The sequence below is a fragment of the Anopheles funestus genome, chromosome 3RL, assembly GCF_943734845.2.
Source record: "Anopheles funestus chromosome 3RL, idAnoFuneDA-416_04, whole genome shotgun sequence".
NCBI classification, from domain to species: Eukaryota; Metazoa; Arthropoda; class Insecta; order Diptera; family Culicidae; genus Anopheles; species Anopheles funestus.
In genome coordinates this window covers 33,524,535-33,549,247 of record NC_064599.1, presented here as the reverse complement: position 1 = coordinate 33,549,247, position 24,713 = coordinate 33,524,535, and the positions used below count along the sequence as shown (strand labels likewise).

Below are 24,713 nucleotides of genomic sequence, written 5' to 3'. Positions count from 1 at the left end.
AAAGAAAAGGGTTTTTCATTCAGCGAAGAATAAAGAAGAAAGGAAGAATGAACGTAGCATCGGTTCACCTGATTTTGCCACAATGACGCCACACAGCGCGTAGCACGTTGCTTAGAGAAAACCGGATTTGTGCTGCCGATGGCAACGCTAAAACACCAGCGGAATATTCAATATTTACACGGCTTTTATACATTCATTTGCGCAGTTCTGCTTTTGTTGTGACGCCACCCCACCCGTTCGGTACTTGTGCGGGCTATGTTTGAATATTTAATCCTTTATGTAATACCGTGGCTGATGCGAACTGGAAAGCTTTCAGCGCGAAAAACCGGGGCCACTGTTCGTGCGCTTTGCAAAAAGCTACTGCCGCGTGCTGCCAGTTGCCAAAGTATGGAAATTCGATTTGGAATGTTGCGCAATGTTGGTCGAAGGTCAAACATCAATTAGATATTTTTCCATGCTTAAGGATGCCTGTTGGCTTTTGTCGAGGTTTTTACATTTTAAAAAGCACTGCTGACTTTGAAGCACCAATTGCCGATGAACGTTGTGCAAACATTAATTACCCTGCATGCTCAACTGGGAGCATCTTTTTCAAAAACATTCAATGCCAGTTATTTAATAAAATTAAGTTTTGATTACAGACTAGACATAATTCATGGTGAACGAGATAAGTGGCTTTAAAGTTCTAGTCTACTAAACACATGGCAGCGATTGAGAGTGCTATAGTAATACGAAGAATAAATGATCTTTCGTCGCTCTCCATTCATTCTTAATATGGTGCATAACAATATAAAGCTTTTCTTAAAATTTCCTTGAGAAAAATATCTTTACCTAACAATGTTGAAACATTATTTCATGATTTTGTTTATATAAATTTTATCTTTTTTGTTCATTTCTAAATTAGTACCCACATTATCTATCTCCAGAACTCAGATTAATCCATAGCAACTGGATTAATTTTTTATACATTAAAGAAGGACATCTCACACCATTTGGAGGGGGTCGGGACATTTTCTTCTCCGAACCATGACCGGGCACCATTTCCCAGATGTACTTGGCCAAATTTGATTGCGTTGAGGATCATTCATTAACGCCTATGCTGTACAAATCGTTGTGCAATGACGGCTGAGGATTTCCTTCGAACTCAAAACTATAGGCACTCACTAGTGAATTTAAGTGAATTTCTTTTCCAAGAAAATATGGAACATCGACAAAAATCTTTTTGAGACAATTTTTTAGGAATCGCAACTTCACAACTTCATCTTTTTAACCGAAACCGATCCTTGAATTCCGTTCCCTTCAACAAATAAAATGTTTATTTATCTTTGTGTCCTTCAATTTCAATTGTATTCCATAGAATTGAAAGAAAATCTCTATTACCCAAAGAAGAAAATTTCATGAAACAAATAGCATTGTGATTTATCGCTCACGAAAAGAGAAGCAGCATGGCCGTCATGAGTGATAGTTTGAGAGACAAATTTTGAGGACAACCCAAAATGGCAACGGAAACTTTGGATTTCAGTCGCTTTTTGAGGGATGTGGGATGACAGAGAAAGTTTGAGGAAAAGTTTCAGTTGTCCTGGCCCGGTGGCTTTACATTTTAACAGCAGAATGTGGGAAACTATTTAGCTGTGATGTGTTCGAATTTCAATAACTAAGCATTTTAGGTGAAAATTACGGATGGGATATACAACCAATGGAAAGGTCCAAATTTTCATTACATCTAAAAACCTCCTCAAGAGATCACTGCTTTGATAGTAACATATTTTCTATAATTTTAAACGAAATATAAAACATAAATAAAAAAGTTTGCCATTTATGAGCATGCTTAACGATAGTTTCAGCTCACCAAAATTGAACCTTATCGCAGGATGCTAGCTCGACTTATCGATGCAATTATTAAGCACACATAATTTATGGGTTTGAAAGAGCCTTTCACATGTTCACCGGCTGGGGTTTCTTTTAAAACACTCTACTTCCAGCTGGCAGTTCTCACATCTCCGTAGAGCAGACGAATTGGAAATATCCATCAAAACACCATAGCATTAGCAGGCGTGAAAAGGATATTTTGCAAATTGCTGAATTGTCTGCTTTAGGAATGCATGAAATTGGAACCCGGCTAGGTCCTTCTAAGCAGGCAGGAAAAGTCCGGCCAAAAACCTTCGACGTGAACTAGCGAAACCAGCAAACGAAACCTTCGTCAATTTCGTATTCTGCGTAAGCTTCGAAACCCCAAGCGATTGATTATTTATGAGGGACACCCATAGACGCCCCGAAAACACACGCTCATCCATGGATAATGTTGCTAAAATTAAGCTTTCTAAAATTCAGCTCAACTCCTTCAAAAGCGGGCTGCTCTCGATCATAATATGTTGCGTTACGAAAAACATGGCAAACATTAGAAAAGGGAGGGAGGGGGCGGGGGCGGTTTGCAAATGATGGTTCGCTGGAAACTTATTTCATTTCATTACGATCTATTTACTACGCTCATCGGCACTGTATTAAATGTGATGACTACAGCTGCTTTTTGCTTTGATTTTTTCCCTCCACATTTTTAGTGCAAAATCTGATGCTCTTTCCTGGCTGTAATTTTACTGCATCATTAAGCACCAGGCTAGCCAGTCAATCCCATCTACGCCAGCAATTAAGTTCTATAGGCAGACAGTAAATCACGATTGATGCCTCTTTTTGTTTTGATCCGAACGACCGACAAGACAAAACACAATTCAAACCGGCCCGACCGAAACAAAATGTCAGAGTTTGGTGTAGTTTTTGGGTGTAGTAAAACAGGGTGGCCGTAGTAAAAAAAAAGATGGAAGGTCCTAAGGCAAAAAGGGAAGGGACAATTTCAATATCCTCCCATCGTTAAATGCAAATGTCCCTTCGATTCCATAACATAAAAACCAGTACACTTGCCCAAGAAAGATAAACCCAGCCCAGGGATCGCTTGGCACATTTTCACTTGCTTTTCGGTTGAGCTTTCGTACGCCCGAAGTGCTTTCGATTTTGATTTTATTTTCGTACATTTTGCTCTATCTGTCCCATTTGGTGAGTTGTTTGCTTTTTGTTTAACCGCCGAATTTTGCTTTCGACAAGTTTTGGGGGGTGGGGGGGGGGGGTTAGCAGAAATTGACTATCAAGCTTCACAGCAACCGTAAACGAGCGTAATAAACTTTTCAGTTCGGATCGTTGCTGTGTGTGTGTGTGTGGCACTCGATATAGAAGTAATAAAATGTGCCTGATTTTTGATCCCGCCTGACAGTCCAATGTCACTGCTTTTGCGGTACAATGGCCAGCGTTACGTCACCGTATGTAACGTATCTTGCAGGGTGACGTTGCTAGAACACACTGTCGTAATTAAGCGAACGTTTTGCATAGTCGGTCGTATTTTTAGCCATTTTTGACTCAATAAAGTGAATGTTTTATTGAAGGATTTAAATATAGTTTTTTATGTACCCAAAAATGAAGCTCTCTTTAAATAGTTTTACTTCAATCGTACGTAATTCGTACTCCGGCGTCTGGTTTTCGTCGAACGCGATTATATGAGTAAATGCCAGGAAAGGGTAGCGAAACATTAATTAAACCGTTTTGCATTTAAATTGAAAATCTTCAGCATTTGATTAACTGCTTTCGGAGTTTTGATGCTAGCAGGCCTGTTGGTAACGTCAGTTTAAATTTTACACTCGGTAGAAGAATGTTGAATTTTTAACGGAAAGTGTAAAGCTACACTGCTGCTAGTATGTTTAATCGAAATAAATAAATTTAAAAATTGTTCACAAATATAAGGTGTATAAGGTACCTCTTTATGCATACATACATTTATTACAGGGTTTTTCAGTTCATTTGATCGAAACCCCTTTCTGGATTCTGTTCAAGCTGAACTAGAATTTATCGAGATATTTTTGACATATTTTAAATTGCTTTTAAATACTTTTAATCATAATGTGGTTCGAACAACATTTACTTTTGTACACTTAATTAATTAAACAATGAAAGGAAAACTATCGCTCGTTTAAAAAAAAGAACATTAGTACTTTGTTTTAATTAGTATCAATTAAACTGCGCTTATCTCAAACCATAAAGCCATCAAAACATCATCAGTATATATGATGATACAAACATATCTCGTTCCACCAAGCGGATGTACGGAATATACGGTGCTTGTGTAGAATAAACATGTCCCTGGATTATTTCTAGCACTTCCAGTCAACTTTCCTCGTACTAAATCCTTTTGCTTATACAGACACACACACACACACCCATACATAAGCGCACTAGCGCCATTTGTCATAGAAATAACTGACTACTGGACCAAACCCACCATCGCACCGGAACCGTACACTCGGGTTCGGTTCGGCTGGTAAGCACAACAACATTAACTGACGATCTGTTCCTTCTTCGCATACAAACACACACACAGCTACACATACAAGACACTGCTAAACTGCTTGCTATGAGATAAGGCACTCGCACTGGCGAAACTATGAAACGCTCTTAGCATTTATGGAGTTGGATTCTTAGAAGTGTTCTTGGGTATTGTGAAGGTTGCGACTGCGGACGTGGACCTGCTAGATCGTCCGAATGCCTCGAGGCCTGAGCATCAATGTTATTTATTGTGAACTGTGTGCGTGTGAAACGGGGTTGAACGGCGGGGGAGGTGGTGGAGAAGAATAGGGGTAAAATAAAATTCTCCTCCAAGATATTGTTCCATGAGCGGAGCGAGGAGTATGAAGCCATCCATCGAACCGAGGGACAGTTGGGAGGGGTCATGGATTTGGACATTCAGTACGCTTGTAGCCACTGTAGGAGAGCCGGAAAAGCTCTATTAGATGGAAATAAATGGGCATCGGTGGCACCCGGGAAAGCAAATACGACGCAAACACTCGCCTGGCGTCACTAAACACATAAAAGACGGCAGACAGCAGACGGCCTCCGCGCCGTTCGGCACCGTGAGCAAAATGGTTACGGCTTCTGTACTGCCTTGGGATATACGGTTTTGTCCCCCCCCTGTTATGCGTGTATTATTCATCTGAAAACTTCAAACCCATTCCGTGTTAATGTTTGCACAACATTCCGACAAAATTCATGTCGCTCCTGATGGATTGTATCTTGACGATGGTGAACGGCCATTTTATCACGCTGAATTAAAACTCACATACGAATGAGTATGAGTGATTTTCTTAATGCTGGTCTTAATATGATGCAATGGCGTACCGAAATATTGTGAAACATATTGCAGTTTTATTGTTCAACACAAATAATACCAACGATTTAAGCCGCAAGCCTGCAGGCAAAACCTTTTTTGTTTTTCTCTTTTTTTTTCGTTTTCAAAATAAAAATAACAATAGCCCTGGGTCAGGTCGGATAAATGCACGACTGGCGTGAAATACATCACTCGTGCTCTTTATCAATACGTGGGCAACGCTTTTGCTGACTCCGACATGCGTAGGATCGAAAAGCTGACCCTTTAAATGGGGTCTAAAATCGAAACAAAAATAACAATATTAACGTAATCGAACGTAATCCTTGATCCCGACCGATGCTTTTAGTAGAAGTATGATAGGAAAATTAATCAAATCTAAATCAATACATCGCCTTCAGCAAGAGTAGGAGGCATGTCTGGTAGAGAAATTCATGCGAAGAATATTCTGAGCCGATGAGTGACAGCTTTTTTTCGTAAGATTTTTGGTTTTTTCCTTGTTCGATATACAGTGATGTACATTAAAGTAAGGCCGGACTGTTCCGGCCATCACATATTTTCTTTGAATGTATTTTTTGTGGGTAATCCAATGAAGCTTTTGGGGGAATGGTGTTGATCGAACACCTATTTAATATGAATAAAGAATAATCAAGAATCAATTTGTGATATTATTTTCTGTAAGTCATTCAAGATCCTGGCATACGCTGAAGGCATAGACATAATTGGTTTACGGCTCTGCTATACCACACAGGTAACTGGACGCCTATCAGAGGATAGAGCAGGCGACAGAAAAGCTTGGGCTGGAGATTAACGTGGGAAAAAACAATTTGATGGTGACACCACCAGCGACCTAATTCATTTTTCAGTCAAATTTTGACTTTTGTAGGGGTGACGTACAGATAGGTGACCGTTCTTTCAACGTCGTCTAAAATTTCACCTGTCTTGGGTTCAAAGGTCATCACCGGTGTCTACATTGATGTTGAGATATGACTACCAACCTGCATTTCTAAGGTCTGTGGAAACTTCTCAACTCAAAACACTTGTCGTGATTATCGAAACAGGGATTGTTTAGAACCTTTATAGCTCCAATACTCACATATGCCTCTGAGACATGGGCTTTGTCTAAAATTTAAACTTAGCTCAAATCTGTTAGCCTTCTTCTATAAGAAGCTGATTAGAAGAATTTTTGAGGACTTTTGATCAGAAGGACAATCATGCGAATTACACCGGAAACCCCTCATGTAATATCCTTCAATGCCCAAATTGCGGTGAAGTATTGGCATTTATTTGATCACAAGATAGGAAAAAAATGAATTGTTATTCGAAGACACTCGGTGATAAGCGGTTTGAACAACTCCTGCAGATAATTCTTTAAGAGGCCTTGTCAAAATGATCAAACCACTAAGGTAGAATGTATAGAAAACATATGACTAAAATTAAGATGATTGTCTGTAGGATTAATATTCCGATTCACTACTTCCACCCTGTATATCAGATACTAACCTCCAAAATTCGTCAATTTTTAAAACATAATTAAAAGTATATAAAATAATGCGGAATTCTCCAGTGATCTTATTTCCGTAACCATCACTGTATGTGTGAGTCGCTTGATGAAAGATATCTTTAAGAGAAAATCATACCATTTAGATGATTTGCCACGAAATGAGATTATGTTAGGTCGAAAAAAAAATGGCGAAATTATAACATTATTTTATAGAACTTGTAATTTTAAATGCAAAAGGTGTCTACATAACATTTAAACGAACTGAAATATAACTAAAAAAACCTTCTTTGTTGTGTCTATTGTTGTATCACACTCCCAGAACAAAACCAATTCGTTCTCTAGACAGCTGTAATCATTAAGATAAATGATGTCCTCACACGCAAGCTTCAACAATACGTTATGGGAGGAAAAAAACATATTTTCAAGCACCTTGTCTTGCATATCGGCATCAATAAAATTCAATACCTTCGCATATGAAATCCACAATTGTGGCGCCTGAAGAATGGAAGAACGTACTTACCCGTATTAAGCTGAGGACAGCCCTGCAAAAAGTACAGCACAATAATCCACGTCCTAAACAGGCAATTCAAGTTGGTCGATATCCTCAATGGATAAACAGCGTTTATCATAATTTAGAATTTTTATGACGTTGCGTGTACCGCCCAGCAACGTGGGCAACAGAGCGAACAGGAGCTGGTGTGCTGGTGTGCGTTGCCCCACGTTTCTAAGCCGCTTCGGGGAAGGGGAGCCTCCGCGTTCACGATAAGCCGTTGGAAGGGTGTGTTATTTTTGCGTCTGGTTGTTTGTATTTGCGTCCTGTAAACTGTAATACACTCATGCTGCCTATGCTGTCACTACCGATGTGCAAATCCCAATCCTCATCAATTTGGCCGTTCTCACATATCGGCAGCTCGGTTCTTGAAGATAGCGGAACGTCGAAACGTTGGATGAGAAACTCGTCTTGCATCTGATTCGGCTTCGTTTCGGCATCAATACTCCTCCCTTTAATATCCTTGTAACGGTGGCAAGGATGTGTGAAGATTAAAAAACATGATTATGTGCTTTGGGAATTTTGTTCCCCCCCGGTCTTTGCTGGAACTGTCTGCCACCACTGTACATGGAACCGTAGCCAATTCTCCACCAAAAAGCACTAACTGCAACCAGGCGACAGAGCAAACACAAGGGTGTATGCTCCAAACCCCCTTTTTTGTCACTAGTTTTTTGTCCACTTATAACTCTGTCAGCAAAAAAAAACTTTTTCAACTTCACACATTGGCACCGAGGCGTGTATCCCCAACACACTACACTCACTGTTTCACATTGCTTCCCACCGTCACTGAAACAATTGCTGACAATCAATGTGGCGGCCACTGTTTTGTCTGTGTGGTGTTGGTGTGTGTATGCTATTAGTGTTGGTGGGGCGTAGTATTATCATTTTAATTTCATATTTTCGGGCACACTTTTTTGGTCCCCTTTTTTGTGTTGGCAACCGAACTGGATCCTCTTTCACGGCACGGCACGGCACTCACACACGCACACAGAAAACACACTCGTCTCGCAAACGTCTCGGTTCGCTTGGATCCGCTGTGAGAAAAGATAAGAGGATTATTTTCCCCTTTTATTATACAATTGATACTTGTGTTTCTCCGTCCATAATCTACCGAGTTACAATCACTTTTCGCTTTTGAGTCGAGAATTCCTATTCCATTTGCTGGCTGGTGCTAAGACGAAGCCGCAAAGCTAACGGCTTAAAAAACACACCATCCGCCTTGCCCCAACCCCCCAGACCAGGTCCAGAGCCAAGCTGAAGTTGACGTTCGGGAATATGGAATAAAGGTAAGCGCTTGTGGCACGGCATGACACTCGGTGGGGACCGAGTCAACATGCCAATGTTCGTTATCGAAGAAAAACGGGACGACGAATTTTTCGGCTGCCTTCCATCCCAAGGGTGGATGCTTCAGTTTCATTCCAATGCTTTGGTTTCATTTATTTTTGAAAGCACCAAGTACGATCGATAGTTAGCAACCAGCACCACCAGCAAAACGTTATGTCTGTGAGCAAAATTGTTTCAATCCCTATTGCACCACTTTACGGGGATGGGGGAAAGTTGGCAACGTTCCCGATTTTGCGTCCCGACCGCAGACAACCAAACCGGACCAGGATTAAATAACATGCAGACAAATTGCTTTCGAACGGTCGATGTGCAAACTCGTGACCGTGTTTTTTTGGGAATGAAACAAAATGATAAGACAAGACAGGGGAAAAAAAACATCACCATCAAAGGGCTGATACGAGTCACCTGTTTGCTTTGGCAGATCCTCGTAATGCGGTCGTTATGAGCTTAAAGTAAACTTTTATATAATTGTTAATATTCGTTTAACAAATGAATGTAAATCTAGTGATAAGTAAAATATGCTTTACAAAAAAAAAATAGCAAAAACTACATTAAAAACTGTTGAAACCCGAACCAGTTTATTTTGTATCTACATTGGAGATACATTTTTTTCCTTCTCTTCTTCATGGCATGTTCAGAAGAAGATCAAAAACGAATGTCTATTTACGGTTTCCATCTTTCCTTTTTTGCCGTTGGCGTTAAGGTTCATTAGCTTCCGTCAGCTGCTGTTAGTAGCCCTTGTTCAAACCACTAACCATTGCGCAGCGCATTGCAAAGTGCATCTATAAAAGAAGCTTCTGGGAATGGAGCACTATGACAAGAAAGCAAACCATACACCCCGAAGGACACTGCTCTTCGAGAAGAATTACGTACGTAGTTGAGAAATGCGAGATCGGGAAAATGTAAGCACAGAAAGAAAAAAAAACAGAACCGAAACTGGATGATGTTTGATGGAAGTTTTGAAAGATATGTTTCTCCATTCACGTCGTTGAATGATTAAATTGGTGCGATCCTTCCGAGAATTGTATATAGTTAGCATTTTGTGAATTGTTGAATGGGACACTATTTGGAATTTCATCCTCAGGTGATGTTTTTTTTTGTATCTTTCTTTGCTGCTAGCTACCAGCCAATAACCCCGTCCGAAAATGCTGACAAAGTAGCGTAAAATGACTTTGAAACGGTTGCTCGAGGGTGTTTGGCCAACAAAAAAAACAAGTTCTTTGCAAACCGAACACGTATGCAACAAATCTATACCCTTTTGATCGAATGCTTGGGGCATTTAACACCAGCCATGCACGTGTTAGACCACGTGTAGACCACTGAGCGAGAGCAAACAAAAAATCGATGCATATGTTATTTTGTGAGTTAATACAGCAAATAGAAGCACAAAAGAAGAGAAAAAACTGCTCCATAAAAGCCAACCATTGCTGTATGGTGCTAGTTTGATGCACATTGTATGTTGCACTTTTGCATAATACCGAATGTTTAATCAGTTTGCGTACCGGAACGGAATATTTTCTTCCAGGAAAAATCCAGCACCAGCGAATGCGTCTGATTGCACGAGAATGTGGTGTAAGCTCTGCAGCTGATATGAGCAATGCTGTACTTTATCGTTTTGTATGTTTGAAACATGAACAGCAACCGGCAGAAGTGTGTCGGGCCAACGCGCTATACTGTGTCTCACACAACGTCCAACAGTCTGGCAACAACCGGTGAAGGTTATATCGAAGCAATAAAACCATCCAACCATATCATTTGCACGAGAATTTCACCTTCATGCTCATCAAAACTTATCGTCACGGTGGGGGGGGGGAAATTTGTTTTTGTGTGGGGCCAAAAAGCACCCACAGGAGTGTAATTTACATGATGCTGAGCTTTGAAGGGAATCTCTCGTTAATCAACGGAACAATCTTTCACGAGGTAATTTTGGGATTTTACCTGTATGTGTGTGTGTGTGTGTGTAATGGAAAATAAATTGCCTAAGGTAAAGTTTGTTTTTGTTCCATTTGAAGTTGTAGTGTGGTAGTGGTTGTAAATGTAGCAAATTTTGTAATTAATTGAACTACCTTTTAGAAACAGTTTCTCAAAGTATAATTATGGAAGGCATGTTGATAATTAATGAAAAATGAAAGCAAGTGCAGATGATTTAAATTATAGTTGTAATAAAAAGATGAAATGTATAAAAAGGAAACAAAATAAGGCAAAAACCCAACCAACTGCAGTTAAAAGAAAAAATAAATAGACGCTATTATTATTACCTCAATTTATCGCATCTTAACAAACAAACGCTTTACGATCGCTTTCATTTCACCTTTAAAAAGGTACGCTATACCACCGTAAACCAATACCACGTCACAGTATATGCTTCCGAAAGCTCACCCGAAAGCTCTACCCTGTCGGAACACCAAACTCCAAACCAAGTGGACGACGCCATTGCTAATCTACTGCATGCATGGATGGGTTTTTGTTGCCCTTTTTTTTTGACTGCTTGTCTGGTCAATCGGGCCCTAACCATATCTGCAGCGAAGTGGAAACCTTCTACCGAAAACAGCCATCATTCTTCTTCGGTTCCACTTTGCCACAACGGCACAACGGGGTTGTATGTGTGTGTATGTATTGTAATAAAGTGCCAGGAAGCATTATAAAAGACATCAACCAGCGCGAGCACGCGCGCGGAACAATCGGCCACTATAATAACGTTTTATAAATAAAAAAAAAGGAACAACAACAAAAAAAAGGTGAACGAAAGCAACGACCCATGAGAGGCGGAAGGTGGAAAGTAACTTAACTATCAATAAATCATCCATTGTGTTTTCTCTTGTGGCGGTGCTGCTGACTGTGGAAAGCGGATATCCTGGAAGGCTAGTAAATTTTCCACGGATATCCGTCCCCCCCGTGCATTGGTCGTTGATCCGTAAAGTTTCGGGCGATCAGGGCGATCCTTGTTTTTAGACTTCCAGATACTTCGCGTTAAGTAATCTCAGCCGCGAACTCAGCGTTCTTTTCCTAATTCGGTGATGGTGAGCGCTTTGGGATTCCGTATACCGCTTAAGGGCTACTGCTGGTCGACAATGGTTTGAATTTTGCTGACTTTTCTAAGCTTTTGATTAACCGGGTTTTTGCTGGGGTTACCGTTGGCCCGCTACAAAGTTTTCGTATCGTTCGGGCTTGATTAGCTTGGGAAAATTATTGCTTGTGATACCAGTGACGTTGGTTACGGTGGGTATATCGATAACATCGTGTCCGGAACACAAAGCGCAAAGTGCAGCAACGTAAAATAGCTCATCCCGTAACGGAATCACCGGCCAAGCGGTCTGTGTACGCTGTGATTTCGGCTAATGAAGCTAACTTCGACATCGTATAATTTTTCGATCGAACATCGAAAGGAAAATGGAAAAGAAAAACACCCACGTAACGGAAGTCCCGGAATCGTTAACGAACGTGAAAATCAATACCCGTGGTATAATGTGGGCAATGCGCCCGAAGGGATGTACCGCAGCAATGGTCCGTTCGATCAGCTTGCGTATGGTGGGTGTTCGTTTGTTTGCTCAGGTTGTACTTGCACGTAAAAACTTGGAATAACTATAATTATATGCTAATGACTTTCCGCCAGCTTCGCGCAGAGGAGTTTCGCTCGGTACGTGGAGTTTACGTGCAGTCGCAACCAAAAGGTCTTATTTTCATTCGAACTTATGAGGTCTCCCGTAGGCATGTCTTCGATTTCGGTACGTTGGTTATAACCCCATTAGGTGGGGTATTGAAGGGAATCGAGATTTCTGCTCCACACATTCAATGCATCTCGCGGGAAATTCTGGATCCCGATTGCCGGTTGATGTGTGTCCTGTGTCAAATTATCTCCTGCGCTTGTCTCGTCGGAAAGGGAGCCTTCCCGCATTGAGTATGCCCACGAGCAAATGTGTGTGTGTGGGACCCGCATTTACACCGCACGATATGTGATGTTTAATGATCGACTGTTATAGTGTTCATTAATGCTTAGGAAACCGTGCTCTGCAACACGGGCACGACGTACAAGCGCCTGATAGCGCCAAACCGAACGCCACCGAAAGGACACAAATAATGCGAACAACAATGCCCGGGACCAGCATCATTTACAAAGCGTACAACCACACCTCCCCGGGAAGGGGAATGGGAAGAGACAAATACACACGTAAATTTCATTACATTGATATTCGGTTGCTGGCAAGGCAATGAAGCACACGGCGAGTGTGTTTCGTCTCGCGTTTCCTTTCGTCCGTGATGGCACCGATGGAACCGATGAGATGCCATAAAACGGTGCAAGACAACTTTGCCGTCCAATGAAATTAACCATTTAATTTGTATCACCCGCATTCGCTGTGTCCGGAAACGCTTCGAGTTAGTTCACCGGTCTGGGAGTGGAATAGCTGGCTGAATTGGTTGCTAGTGACACAATTCTATTAGGGGGAAATTTAATTTACACATACGCATTCACACGAGTTCTAGTTCGAGTTGGGCGAGACGACTCCCAAAGCATACCCAAAACCTCCATATTTAGTCTTTTTGTTGTAGACTAATTTAAATGGGGAGGATTTTGTTTAGATTTCTAATAAATTTCCAACTCAGTGTAGGTTGGCATAGTTGATAGTGCCTTATGGTTTTAAAGCGAATTATTGTTTTAAAACTTAAATTTATAGAATGTGTAGGAAGGAATAGTATCACGTTTTGAACATTACTGGCGGCTAAAATCGCGTGCAACTTTTTTGAACGAGTTAACACTTCTTCACATCCTGCTCAGGGTCGAGCACGTCTCGAAGACATGGCCAGGAAGTCAATGCCTTTCCAGGAAACTCGGATTAAGGCTTTTTACAACGTTCAATAGGTTTAAGGCTTACTAGAGAACAACGTTCAATGAATAAGTTCAATTTTTAGGTGTACCATTAGGTGACCATAGTCCATCAACATCTTCATGGATAGAAATCCTCCGATTCTGACTTTCCAGGAATCCTCAACATTTGAGGACAATTTGAAGGTTTGGCAATTTTCGTTAAAACATTAATTTCGATTAAAAACCATTTCTTGCCTGTGATCTCTTGGAATCTCTGAGCTCTTGGAAAAAAATTGTAAACTCATTTTGTGTGATGCTACTTCATGAAGCTGGCAATTTCCAGGAAGACATTATTTGTTGATATCCCTGATCTTCGTTAGTCCTCAAGTAAAGCACATTTAATCAATCACAGAAGAACGTTCTTATCGTCAATGTTTATCTCTTTGATAAAGAACATAAAGTACTTAGTCCTCAAGCCTGTGCTTCAACAATTTTCGACTAATTTCTCTAACTTTGGAAAGAGAAGGACATCTTACTCTAGATCTTCAGGCTTAGCGATTACTGCTTTCTAAGGTCTTGTCGGCTATTGGAAGATGGACCTAATCTTCTAGCTTTTATCCGAAAGGAATAAGATAATTGCTAGATCAACTTACATTGATGGATATGAAGATAACACCAGATGGGTGATATCCGATAGGATTCTAATCGATATCCTGAGATTGATCCAGAAAGAATAATAAAATTTAAATATTGGATCCGACGTAGACGAGGTGCCTACCAAATCCACAAATCCACTAAACGAATACCTGCAAAAGACGAAGTATGGCTGTGATTATCATAAGCTCGTGGCTCGAAGAACACGAATATTCAACCGTTAAAATGAGTTAATTCTCTTAACACTTACTTTTCATGAATAAACATCCAATATATTGTATGGCATATTAAAGTTGCTAACAATGTGTACTAAGTAGAATTAAATCATAGTCTCATTCAAAAGGAGATCGTTACCACGGCTTCACCGAGTACATTCGTTCCTTCATTTATGAACGACGCTCAGCCCGGATTTGCAATTGCATTACGTATACGCTTTAGTGTATGAGGAAGAGCGAACCCGTGTCGCATGGTTTGTGTCTTTTATTTTTCACACTCTCTCTCTCCCTTTATTTTACACCCTCCTGTTTTGGGTAATGTGTTATGGGAAGCTTTTTAAGCGATAAGCAGGCTTATCGTCGAACCGGATGAGTGGAGAATGCTCGCTGAGGGCAATGCTAAAGTTGAAACGATTTAGATGAAAGTTGAAGAGATTCTTATGAAAGAAAATTCTTATTTTTTCTCACAACTTTCGCGAAGTGAAAACATCTTCAATTGAAATCCCATTAGCGCTGGGTACATTGAACGACATGTTTCTACGCGTTGTGTACTTTGCTGTGCTGAAGAGGTAGAGTATTTAAACACGCTTCAATTTCGAGCCTATTGTTCCAAGACAAATGATTCCTGAGGCTGCATATTGTTTTAACACTTCAAAACGTTAAACCTGACCCAACCCCCTGCAAAAACCCATCGTATGCTAAATGTTGTTTTAACTACTGAAAAATAACACATCAAACCCTTCACACCATCGAACAAAGTAAGAACCCCATTTTGGAGGTGGGGGAAGTAGTAATCATTGGCTGCAACAAGTACAACTTATTAAATTTTCATCTCCATTTTCCGGCCTCCACTCGGTAAAAGGCACCAACGTCACGCTAATCGTCTTAAACATAGCTGTCGAGCCACATTGCCTCGGCTCGGCTCCATGGAGGGGTCAAGTCGTAAAAGTTAACGAGGGATTGGATCATTTGTTTAAGCACAAAAACCAGAAGGCAGCAAGTCACGTTCCAGGTGGTGCAAATGATCATGAATGCGAACGATCCTGCTCGCTGCCTCTTTCTCGCTCGTTTACTTTCGTTGGTTGGTGGGTCGAAAGCTTGTAGCGATAAATCCATTCGTAACATGGCAATCTACCCTTTCTAGTCTTCTTTGCATTCGGGTTTTTTTTTTTCTTCCGTAGAATGTTTTCTTTCGGTGTGAGAATTAGATCAGGAGTGAGATAAGTTGGTATTGTAGCACTTTAGATTGCAAGATACGTTGGGTAAGAAAATCGATAGTGTGATTAGAAACTTCAACGATGTAGGGGAGAAAGTTTTAAGCCTGAAAAACACCCATACCAAAAGGTAAGCTTTTTGCACGATACTTTCCAACCATATACGGGTAGTCCAGGCCAATCTCACCAAAGCCGTAACACGCTACTTTACCGGTGTGAATAATGTTTAATGAGTCTGCAGATTTATAATTGATCGTTCACCGTACGGTGTGGCAAACATTTTTGTGCTACTTTGTGTTTAGAACAATTTTCACCCTTACCAACATTTGATCGCACATCTACACGGATGCTCCATTGATTTTGTTTTCTAACCTGTATGTGTGTGTGTTTGTTTATTTGGAAAATGGGCGGAGATTTTGCTGTTGTTCGACATTGTTCGGATCCGAAAGTTTTCTTATAAATTTTGATAACGACCGTTGGGACTAGAGAACAACAAAAAGTAACAACTCACTGATCCCTTTATCGGCCATACCAATAAATCTGTGATGTGCAGACACATATTTATGATTTCGATCGAAACGTAGTAAATTAATTTTTGTTATCCGGAGCCAAAATCAAATAAATGGGTGTGATTTGTCCTGACACCTATTCTAGGAAGGGGTGTTTCTTTCGTTATCTTTAATCCGTTTTAATAGATTTGTTAAGATATCGGCTAAGAGATTGTATAAGCCTGATAAGCATAATGGTTAGGTCACTGTGTTATTTAGGTGGAGACGAAACAAAAGATCAATTAGAAACAAATTTTCTCTGCACACAAACCGGAGATAAGAAAGATGGTCAACTGAAAGTGGTACAAAAGCACAAAAACAAAGAAATATTGTCTGTTCCTTCTTTCTAAATTTATGTTTCTTAAGAATAAATTGATTCCAATGGAGTACAGTAGACACATTAAACATACAGAAAAGAGTCTTTTATATTTTTTGACGTTTAGATAAACCGAATGTCGTAGATCTAATCGACTTCAAACTCACCATAAAGGTTTGCATACTAAAGTAATGTAATAGGTATATTAAACGGATACTCGCCCGTAACGTTAAGTTTAAGTAGACAGATGATGAGCTGAAGGGTTACTCAAAATTGTGAACAGAAGCCTCGAAATAAAATTCAACCTAAATTATAAATATTTCAACAGCGCGTCCAGACCCGCAAAGAAACTAATCCGAAATTCGCGAGTTTGTTTAGGACTTAAGTATTAAGCGAAGCATTGTAAACACATTTTCAAGATTCTCACATCAAAATCAAGTAAGTTAAAGAAAATCAAATATGTTCTCCGGATTTAAAAAAAAATCCATTTCTTCTTCATTTGCATAAAAAGATACTTAAATCGGATTATACGTTTTAGTCGAATATGTATATAAATAAATACCTTTTTTTAAATTCAATTATTACTGGTTGTAAACTAAATGAAACAAAGAATAATGAACATGTAATGTATATTTTAATATGTTTTCAACATAATCCATTACTAATATGAATAATTAAGATACGAAAGTTTAGACGCTGCTAATAATGACTTTCCTTTTAACGTTTCATTAAACTCTAATTCATTTTTTCACCTACACTCACAAAACAGGTAACAGACATTGTAGCTATGCTATTTTGGTAGGAGATTTGAATGAAATTCATTCCATGTTTCAAAAAGGAGAAAAAAATCCCAAACTGACGCTCTACTGTTCCGTACCTTGTAAATCTTGTTAGCAAAAGTTTTGTCCTTGCCAGCAGTGAAACATTGAAGTTACTCAGCACAAAAGCAATTCCAGCTCTCCTCCCTTTTTACCAGTGTGCTTCTTTTCCGTGCAGTTATTTTCCCGAGCGGCTTTTTTGTTCACTTTGTAGCCCAAGTAATAGCCCTTTTCCCGCGGGGCACACACTTTGCTACTGAAGTGGTCGTAAATTTCACTCTCGAAAGTAACGCGCGGAGTGCAAAAGCAAAAAAAAAACCGAGCGGCGAACTTCCAAACTGCAAAAAGGATTGCAAAACGCAGATGAAGTAGAGTGGCCAGTTGCGGGAAGAATAAATTATGATCGGTTTGGTGGAGCAGACCAATGATCAATATCGCCTATCCGTTCAATAATTACATCAGGAAGCGATTTCTTCGCACTTTTCATGGCAGTCTTGGTTGTCTGGTTAGCCAACCGCATCTCAGATATCGGCGCCCACCACCACTCGGCAAACAAATTCGCAGGACCGGAAAGGCGCAAATTTAATTTCCTCCTAATCAAATGAAGATAGATATTTGTTCCGCGAATGCCTTCGTTGGGCTCGAAATGTTTGGCCCAAAACACCGCACACAAGCCAAGGCACCGCGGATGGTACCGGATACGTACCCTCCCGGAACCCGGTATGTGCGGTGGCATAATTCCGGATAGCAATATTTACAGGGTTTTCCAGCCCAGTTCAAATATATAATGGGAGGTTTCAAATTCGTAAAACGCAAAGTGAAAGAAGCACGACAGTATTCAAGTCTGGAAAGCCAATTCAAAGTAGTAAGATAGCACCTCAAAATCGTAACACCAAATCTCAAATCCGACAGTTGTTTACCCCTTCTGACGTTTTGGCGGTTCTTCGAAACTATGGGATAGAGGTAGCGATATTGAAGTCAAAATATTTTTTTTTAAATAAATTTCAAGTGCTTAATTAAAAATTCTAAAAATATTTATAAATTTCCATTCAGTTTTGCCCTATTATGTACTCTTGTAACTGTCATTGATATTTTAATATTTTTTGGAAAATACTGATGTACTATAGGCATACAAAAATGCATATTTTGTTGTTAGAGTTATCATAATTAATATACAACAAATATTTTGACGTAACTATCGCTACCTCTATCCCATAGTTTCGAAGAACCGCCAAAACGTCAGTAGAGGTAAACAACTGCTGAATTTGAGATTTGGTGTTACGATTTTAAGGTGCTATCTTACTACTTTGAATTGGCTTTCCAGACTTGAATACTGTCGTGCTTCTTTCACTTTGCGTTTTACGAATTTGAAACCTCCCATTATATATTTGAACTGGGCTGGAAAACCCTGTATTAACAATCAGGAAAGAATATCGCCCGTTCGCGCCCCCCTTACACTTGAAAGTGTGCGCCCATTAAGCCAAACCCGACTCATCCGTCATGCAATCGCAACACCGTGGAAAGCTTACGCATAATGGTATTTGAAGGTATTCGCGTACAAATGCGTAGAAGAATGTCGATATTAGGCGCCAGGGGTAAATCCATCCATATCGAGCTAAAACAGCCACCCAGCCCCAGGCGCAGACGGGTGGCTTCCGGTGGTAATGGTTCGTTACGGTTGACGCTGGTTGACGTCCCTCGCCCTTTAGTTCAGTCCCGCCGGCAACTTTATTATGTATTCATAATGTAAATCAAGTAAAAAAGAAGGCACGAAAGCTTTCGGGCCGTGCTGGAAAATGCCATCCGGAGGCATCCGTCCAAACGGAAGCAGAATAACTCAAAAGGATGATTATTGAATTTCTGTTGCTTTCTTTGCTTTAGTTTTTGCATGCAGCATTCGCGAAGAGTAGCAACAAAAAAAGAGGACGAAACGCACATACAAATAAAGTCAAGTGGATACAAGCGAGGACATGATGATGGGTGACAGAAATAAAAAGATTGCCCTTTAAGCGGGTTAGTAACGAGATACAACAACCATAAAAAAACAAGATCTGCGAATCTAGTTACAAAACTTCGTTCCTCTGGAAGGAACCATCCAACATTTCGCTCGGTGAGAAGATTTGATTTTGGGGGCAGTAAAACCGCATCACGCTGACTACCCAACTACGGTGGTCCGACCAGTAGCAAGTCTTACTTTCTGTCACATTGAATAAGTTAACTACTCAGTAACTACACTCGATCGTACATTGGGGGAGGGTAGTGCTAGGCGTAGTACATCAAATGGAGCAGCGTGGAAGTGAAACCACTAAAACCTCATCACACAACTCGAAACAATCTCCTGCGTAGACCAACGGCTAACGATCACTGACGTTTATCCAGGGACCAGTTTACGCTTCTAAGGTTAGGATCTCAGGAAACGTGGTACGTGTGTGCATGTGTTTGTGTGTGTGTTTGACTGCTGTGGTTAGGACCAGAGGTTCGGCCGACCAGTCTGCTCATACGTTGTCCATCAGATGCATCAAACTGTCACCAGGGACTGACCGCACCCATACAGTAACACACGCACACAGAGGACATATACCCCCATTCAAGATAGAGCAAGCATGAAATCCAATTTTCTCCAACTTTGTCCACACACAAACACACACACACACGCCGAGTTTGACGAGTTGTTGCAAAACTTGCTCACACTAATCTGGTTCACCGACAGTTCCGGCCACTTCGCAACCATCCACCGACCACGTTTAGAGGGCAAAAGTGTAGCTGTCGGTTAACGGCCGGATGAATAGATCACTTCCTGAGCCACTTGGCACAACTTTACTACGTTTGCTATTAAATTTCCACTTCAACACGCTTACAAACCTTCTTCACAAACAACTGCACACACAAACACAGAGAACTGCACACGTGTCTGCACACGTGAAGAAAAGAGGCTTCATTACTACCATTCTGGCCACTTTGTTGTTGCCGCTGGTTGGTAGGGTCAAATAGTTGAAGAAAACCCGACACACACAAACACAGACAACTGGTGTACGTAGTCGTACTCGGTGGGATGGATGGCGATCATTTGAAACTCAAATTGGGTTGCCGTACATGTATTATTCATTCATTGGTGCTGCTACTATTCTCCTTTTTTTTTTTTGGATGCCGTTGATGCCGAACGTAGCCGCGTACTTTTTCGGTGGCGCGAATCCGTTTTTTACAGCGGGCCCAAAATCTTGGTGCTTTTGCATCTTTTGCCTCGCGTAGTGAAGGGACGACGAAACGAGTTTTTCCGGGTTCCCAACATTATTTGTTACATGAAACACAACACTTCAAAAACCATCGCATCAGGCTGCACATTGGAGGTACTTTTTTTTGGTTTCCTCTTTTTTCTGTTAGCCGCATAATACAATCCACTCGGTATACATTATAATGGGAAACTATGAATTCGGGAAAGGAATTGGGTGGAGCGGCCGTTCAACTTATATTAGCATCCGTTTTCCGCTAAACCTTTCTTTAGGGGGAGATTTTTTTTGCTTCTTCATTTCATCATTATTGAGCACTTGGTTATGCAGTTATAGATTATGAGAAGTTAGTTATTCATTATTTATTTTTATTTTTTAAGTTTTTTTTAAACCATTTCAAACTGTTTATATAACCTTGAAGTAGATATTCCACTCTTTTTTCTCACTTTATTATCACAATAACAATCAACACTTATTTGCGCATGTTTAAGCGATTAGCCATGCTGATGTCCTTTCTCACCAGGACAAACTTGCCTCTCAAAAACACCACACCGCTGTAGGATGATAGTAGCCAACAACAAAAAAATGACAACAACGTCTGCACGAACGACGACGTCCGCCGCAAAGTGTGACGTTACCGATACCGTGTGTAGCTGGTAAAGCACGGCACTTTTCCCAAATCGTTGAACTACGCGACCAACGAAGCCGTCGTATGACAACTGATCTACGGTTGCCACCGTTCATCTGCTGGAAGCTGCCAAAATCTCCGCCACACTGGAAGATACCATCAAGCCGAAGCGAGATGGCAATATCGTCCCATCCCTATTGCGCATGTCCGACTGGTCCGAAAGTTCGCGTTCGTGCGGCGCTCGGCACTGCATTGACGAGCAACCCTAATACGGCCCGAACCCGTACCATCGTCATACGTCACGTACCGTTAAAATCACAACGGGACGGGACCTTTTCTCGTCTGGATGGTGTAGAACACCGCGAGTGGAATCGTGTCATGTTTTTGTCCCCACCTTTGCCACGCTGTAAGTTTGTCCCCGCGTCATGCTAGTGCTAGCAGTAGTTGTCGTTGCCGCTAGGGTCATAAAATCAAAAGTCACCATCATCAGGGGAAATTGTGGAGCAATCACCAGCATCGGTGTTACGCAGAAGGAAAGGTACACTTTAACCTGCCCGTAAATAAACGGTCAAACGACCCCACGACACGGGACCGGGAAGATGATGGGAGACTCTTGTAGATGATGAGCCACCAGAGGCGTGTGAATGAGAGTGCTTCAACGATGCGCTAAGGAGTCGCCAGTGCCACCGGAACCGTTTCCTTACCACAAGTAAGAAAGGGCCCCGTTTGTGGCTTCGAGGGTCTCGGGTTTTAATGAACGCAGACTCTCGGTGAGAGTTCTGCTACAACGGGGGGAGAGTACGGGGGTCATATCCCAAGTGGTGTATGTGGACCGTACCGGGACAGACTGGACGAGGGAAGGATGAGGACAGTCTTTCAACATTTTGCTACGCGTCGTCCGCTGTGGGATCGGCTTTTATGGGATTTAGCACGAGCACAACAACGGGGATACAGTGTGCTTAAATGTAGTCGAATGGTATGTAGCTGCGTCGTATGTTGTGCTGCTTGTTAATGAAAACATATCACCACATTTTGGGGGTAATTTTTTTGCTCAAAACGATGTATAAAGAAGGAGTAATAGAAAATAAAATGAATGAAGCATGTATGACAATCGAAGCACTTTGTTTACTTCGGAAGTTTTACAATTCAATTAAATTATAATAAATTGTATTACAATAACACGTTATTTTTAAGCTACTCTTTGCAAATATTCAAACATTCAATTGCTTCAACATGATTTGAATTAAAAATTTCTAGCGATGGAGACGCCTGGTCATTTAATTATTTACTCGATGGAGGCGCCTGATACTTGAACGTTTTGCTAATTAGGTTGGTTTTACGAATGATAATTTAATTAGTGTTCTATTTATCTGCTTATATCATTTTCTCGGAATGGTACGAAAATTGTTTACTATCTTTCGAACATGAAAAACAAACTTTAATCCCAACCAACATAGAAGAACCTGACCGACTGGACAATGATGGATTTCACTTTTGTACAACTATTCCATATCGATTTACCTCGTTGTCTACGTTACGAGAGTTGACAAACAAAACAGAAGATTAGAAAAAACAGATTACCAACAAAGGAACTAGACATGTGCATAGCGTGGTAGTTAACAGGTAGGGAAAAGCATACCAAATATATCTTCATGGAATTCGACGAATTTCACTCCAAAGGGCGAAGGTGTGTTTATGTGTTGTTTGGCGGCTTGTTGATGGGAATCATCTGATACGGGTATCGCTATTGTAGCATCTCCTACTAGCACGAACCAGCCAGTATCCTTTTGCCACATCATTGCAACGTTAGTAATACTGTCTCTTTCATAATCGACAACGTTTTTGAGATTTGTCCTTCACTTCCGACATTCATAAGAATGTCATTGGAACCATGTAGTATTATCTACATCGAATGTGAGTAGAAGAGCACCTTCTAACGACACACAACGTTCCGAGATGTTCTCCCAGACAGCGTTGTTCAATCCTGATCGTTGACTTGTTCGAGCGAAAGCAAACATATGAAACGCTAGATTTATGAGATGCCCCAGGTGTTTGGCTGTGTATGGCTGTGTATACATGGTTCGTGGTGGTTGGTGTATGGTTCGTTACATTCAAGATCACTCTTGTAATATAGCTGATGGGTTTCCTTTTTTCATACCATCGATACATGGAATGAAATACTTTTCTTGACATCTTTTAAGTATCCCATAAAGATGAGGAAAAACACACAAATGAAAAAATATATAATGAATTGATGATTACTTCTGTGTATAACACTGTAAAGAAGAATAATGGAAAACAATTTGGATTGAATGGAGAAAATTGAATTAATTGCCATAAAATCTTTACCAGCCAAATTGAAAAATAAAATATAAAAATCATATAAAATATATGAGCCTATAAGTCAAACAACAATCCACCAGGTAGTTTCCGGAAAAAGTATCAAACATTCCACCCAAAACATGCTCTCGTACGGTTCCCTTTTTCTCGGTTGCTTCCATCCCTCCCGATTCCAAAAGGCTAACTGAGAAGAAAACGGTAGGCGTCGTCCTGGAAAATAACTTGTGACATAATCGAACAGCTTATTATGGCAACCACACACACACACAGGAAGTATCCTGTCGTTTTGCTGAAAAACGCTTTGATTTGCCACAACAATCCTATAGCCCGGTAGCATACAAGCTGGGAATGTGATTTGAGGTTAAGCTCCATCTCCAACAGTGAAAAACAAGGAAAGGAAAATTTCATAACCTCCCCCAATATGCCACCAATGTGCAACATGAAGTCGATGTGTTTTCGTGTATGGTGGTGCGTTCCGCTGAGAAGGCGTTCGCAAACCCCCTGAAGCGATACACCAACCATACGTCTGGTGTTGTTCGTCAGTGTGTGAGCTCTACTGGTATTTTTTTTTATATATGTATTTTGTTGGGATGTTTTTCTCGATCACAAACGCTCAACAAAAGCCCAACCCGTCACACGGGTATGCGGGCTCGCCAACCACTCAAGGCATTCCGGCAAAACCTCCAAGTACGGACGTGTGCAGATAACCGTGCACGTACCGTCACCGATCTACACACAACCGCACGAACTACTTGAGAGGCTGCTCGGAAATATTATTAACCACAAACAGTGCAAGCAAACTTTATTGTTATGGAGCGCCAAAACTCGATCCCCTCCCCCCGGGTGGGGAAACTTTGCCACCAATACGACACGGCCACGTTGCCTTTTGTTGCCTATCCGGCTATTGTCGCACCAGGAACCGTGTGAAGGTTTTTGAGAAGAGAAAGAGAGAGAGAACGAGTTCATGAAGAGTTGCCAGAAATTCCGGTATATGCATTTCTCTTTCCTTGGTTACGCTTCCCGAAATTCCCAAACCCGCTCTGCGGCCCCGCGTTTCGGGATTGCTTCTCCGGAACCGCCGTCCGGAATTGCGAAATGCCGTGATTTTTACCGAGCCCGAGAATAAAGTTGTCATGATAATGAATTCTTTATAGCTCTTCCTGTCTGGTCACCACTCTCTACCGCCGACGAACCGACCATCATATCGACGTAATGTTAAGGAATGTTTGGAAAGTGGATAGAAAGGTTAATTTATTTTATCACCACGCTCATGGGGGAGGTTGTAAAATTTGGTTTATTTGAGTACTTCCAAAAAATGACATCGGTCGATCGATCGACAAGTTGTCAAGCTGAT

At 40.9% G+C, this 24,713-nt stretch overlaps 1 protein-coding gene across 4 annotated transcripts in view; it reads right to left on the bottom strand.

The window, feature by feature from the left end:
* LOC125767852 (uncharacterized) overlaps positions 1-21,366 on the bottom strand; it is a 56,930-nt gene extending 35,564 nt beyond the window's left edge. Inside the window, exons 1-2 of one of the 4 annotated variants that reach the window (XM_049434781.1) lie at positions 20,027-21,366; positions 7,222-8,285 (exon numbers count right to left, since the gene is read on the bottom strand). In XM_049434781.1, the coding sequence (XP_049290738.1) occupies positions 7,222-7,330 (109 nt within the window). In that variant the 5' untranslated portion in view covers positions 7,331-8,285; positions 20,027-21,366. The remainder of the gene's footprint in view (positions 1-7,221; positions 8,286-20,026) is intronic. The other 3 variants (XM_049434777.1, XM_049434779.1, XM_049434780.1) reach the window with 3 other exon arrangements.
* Positions 21,367-24,713: the final 3,347 nt, after the last annotated feature.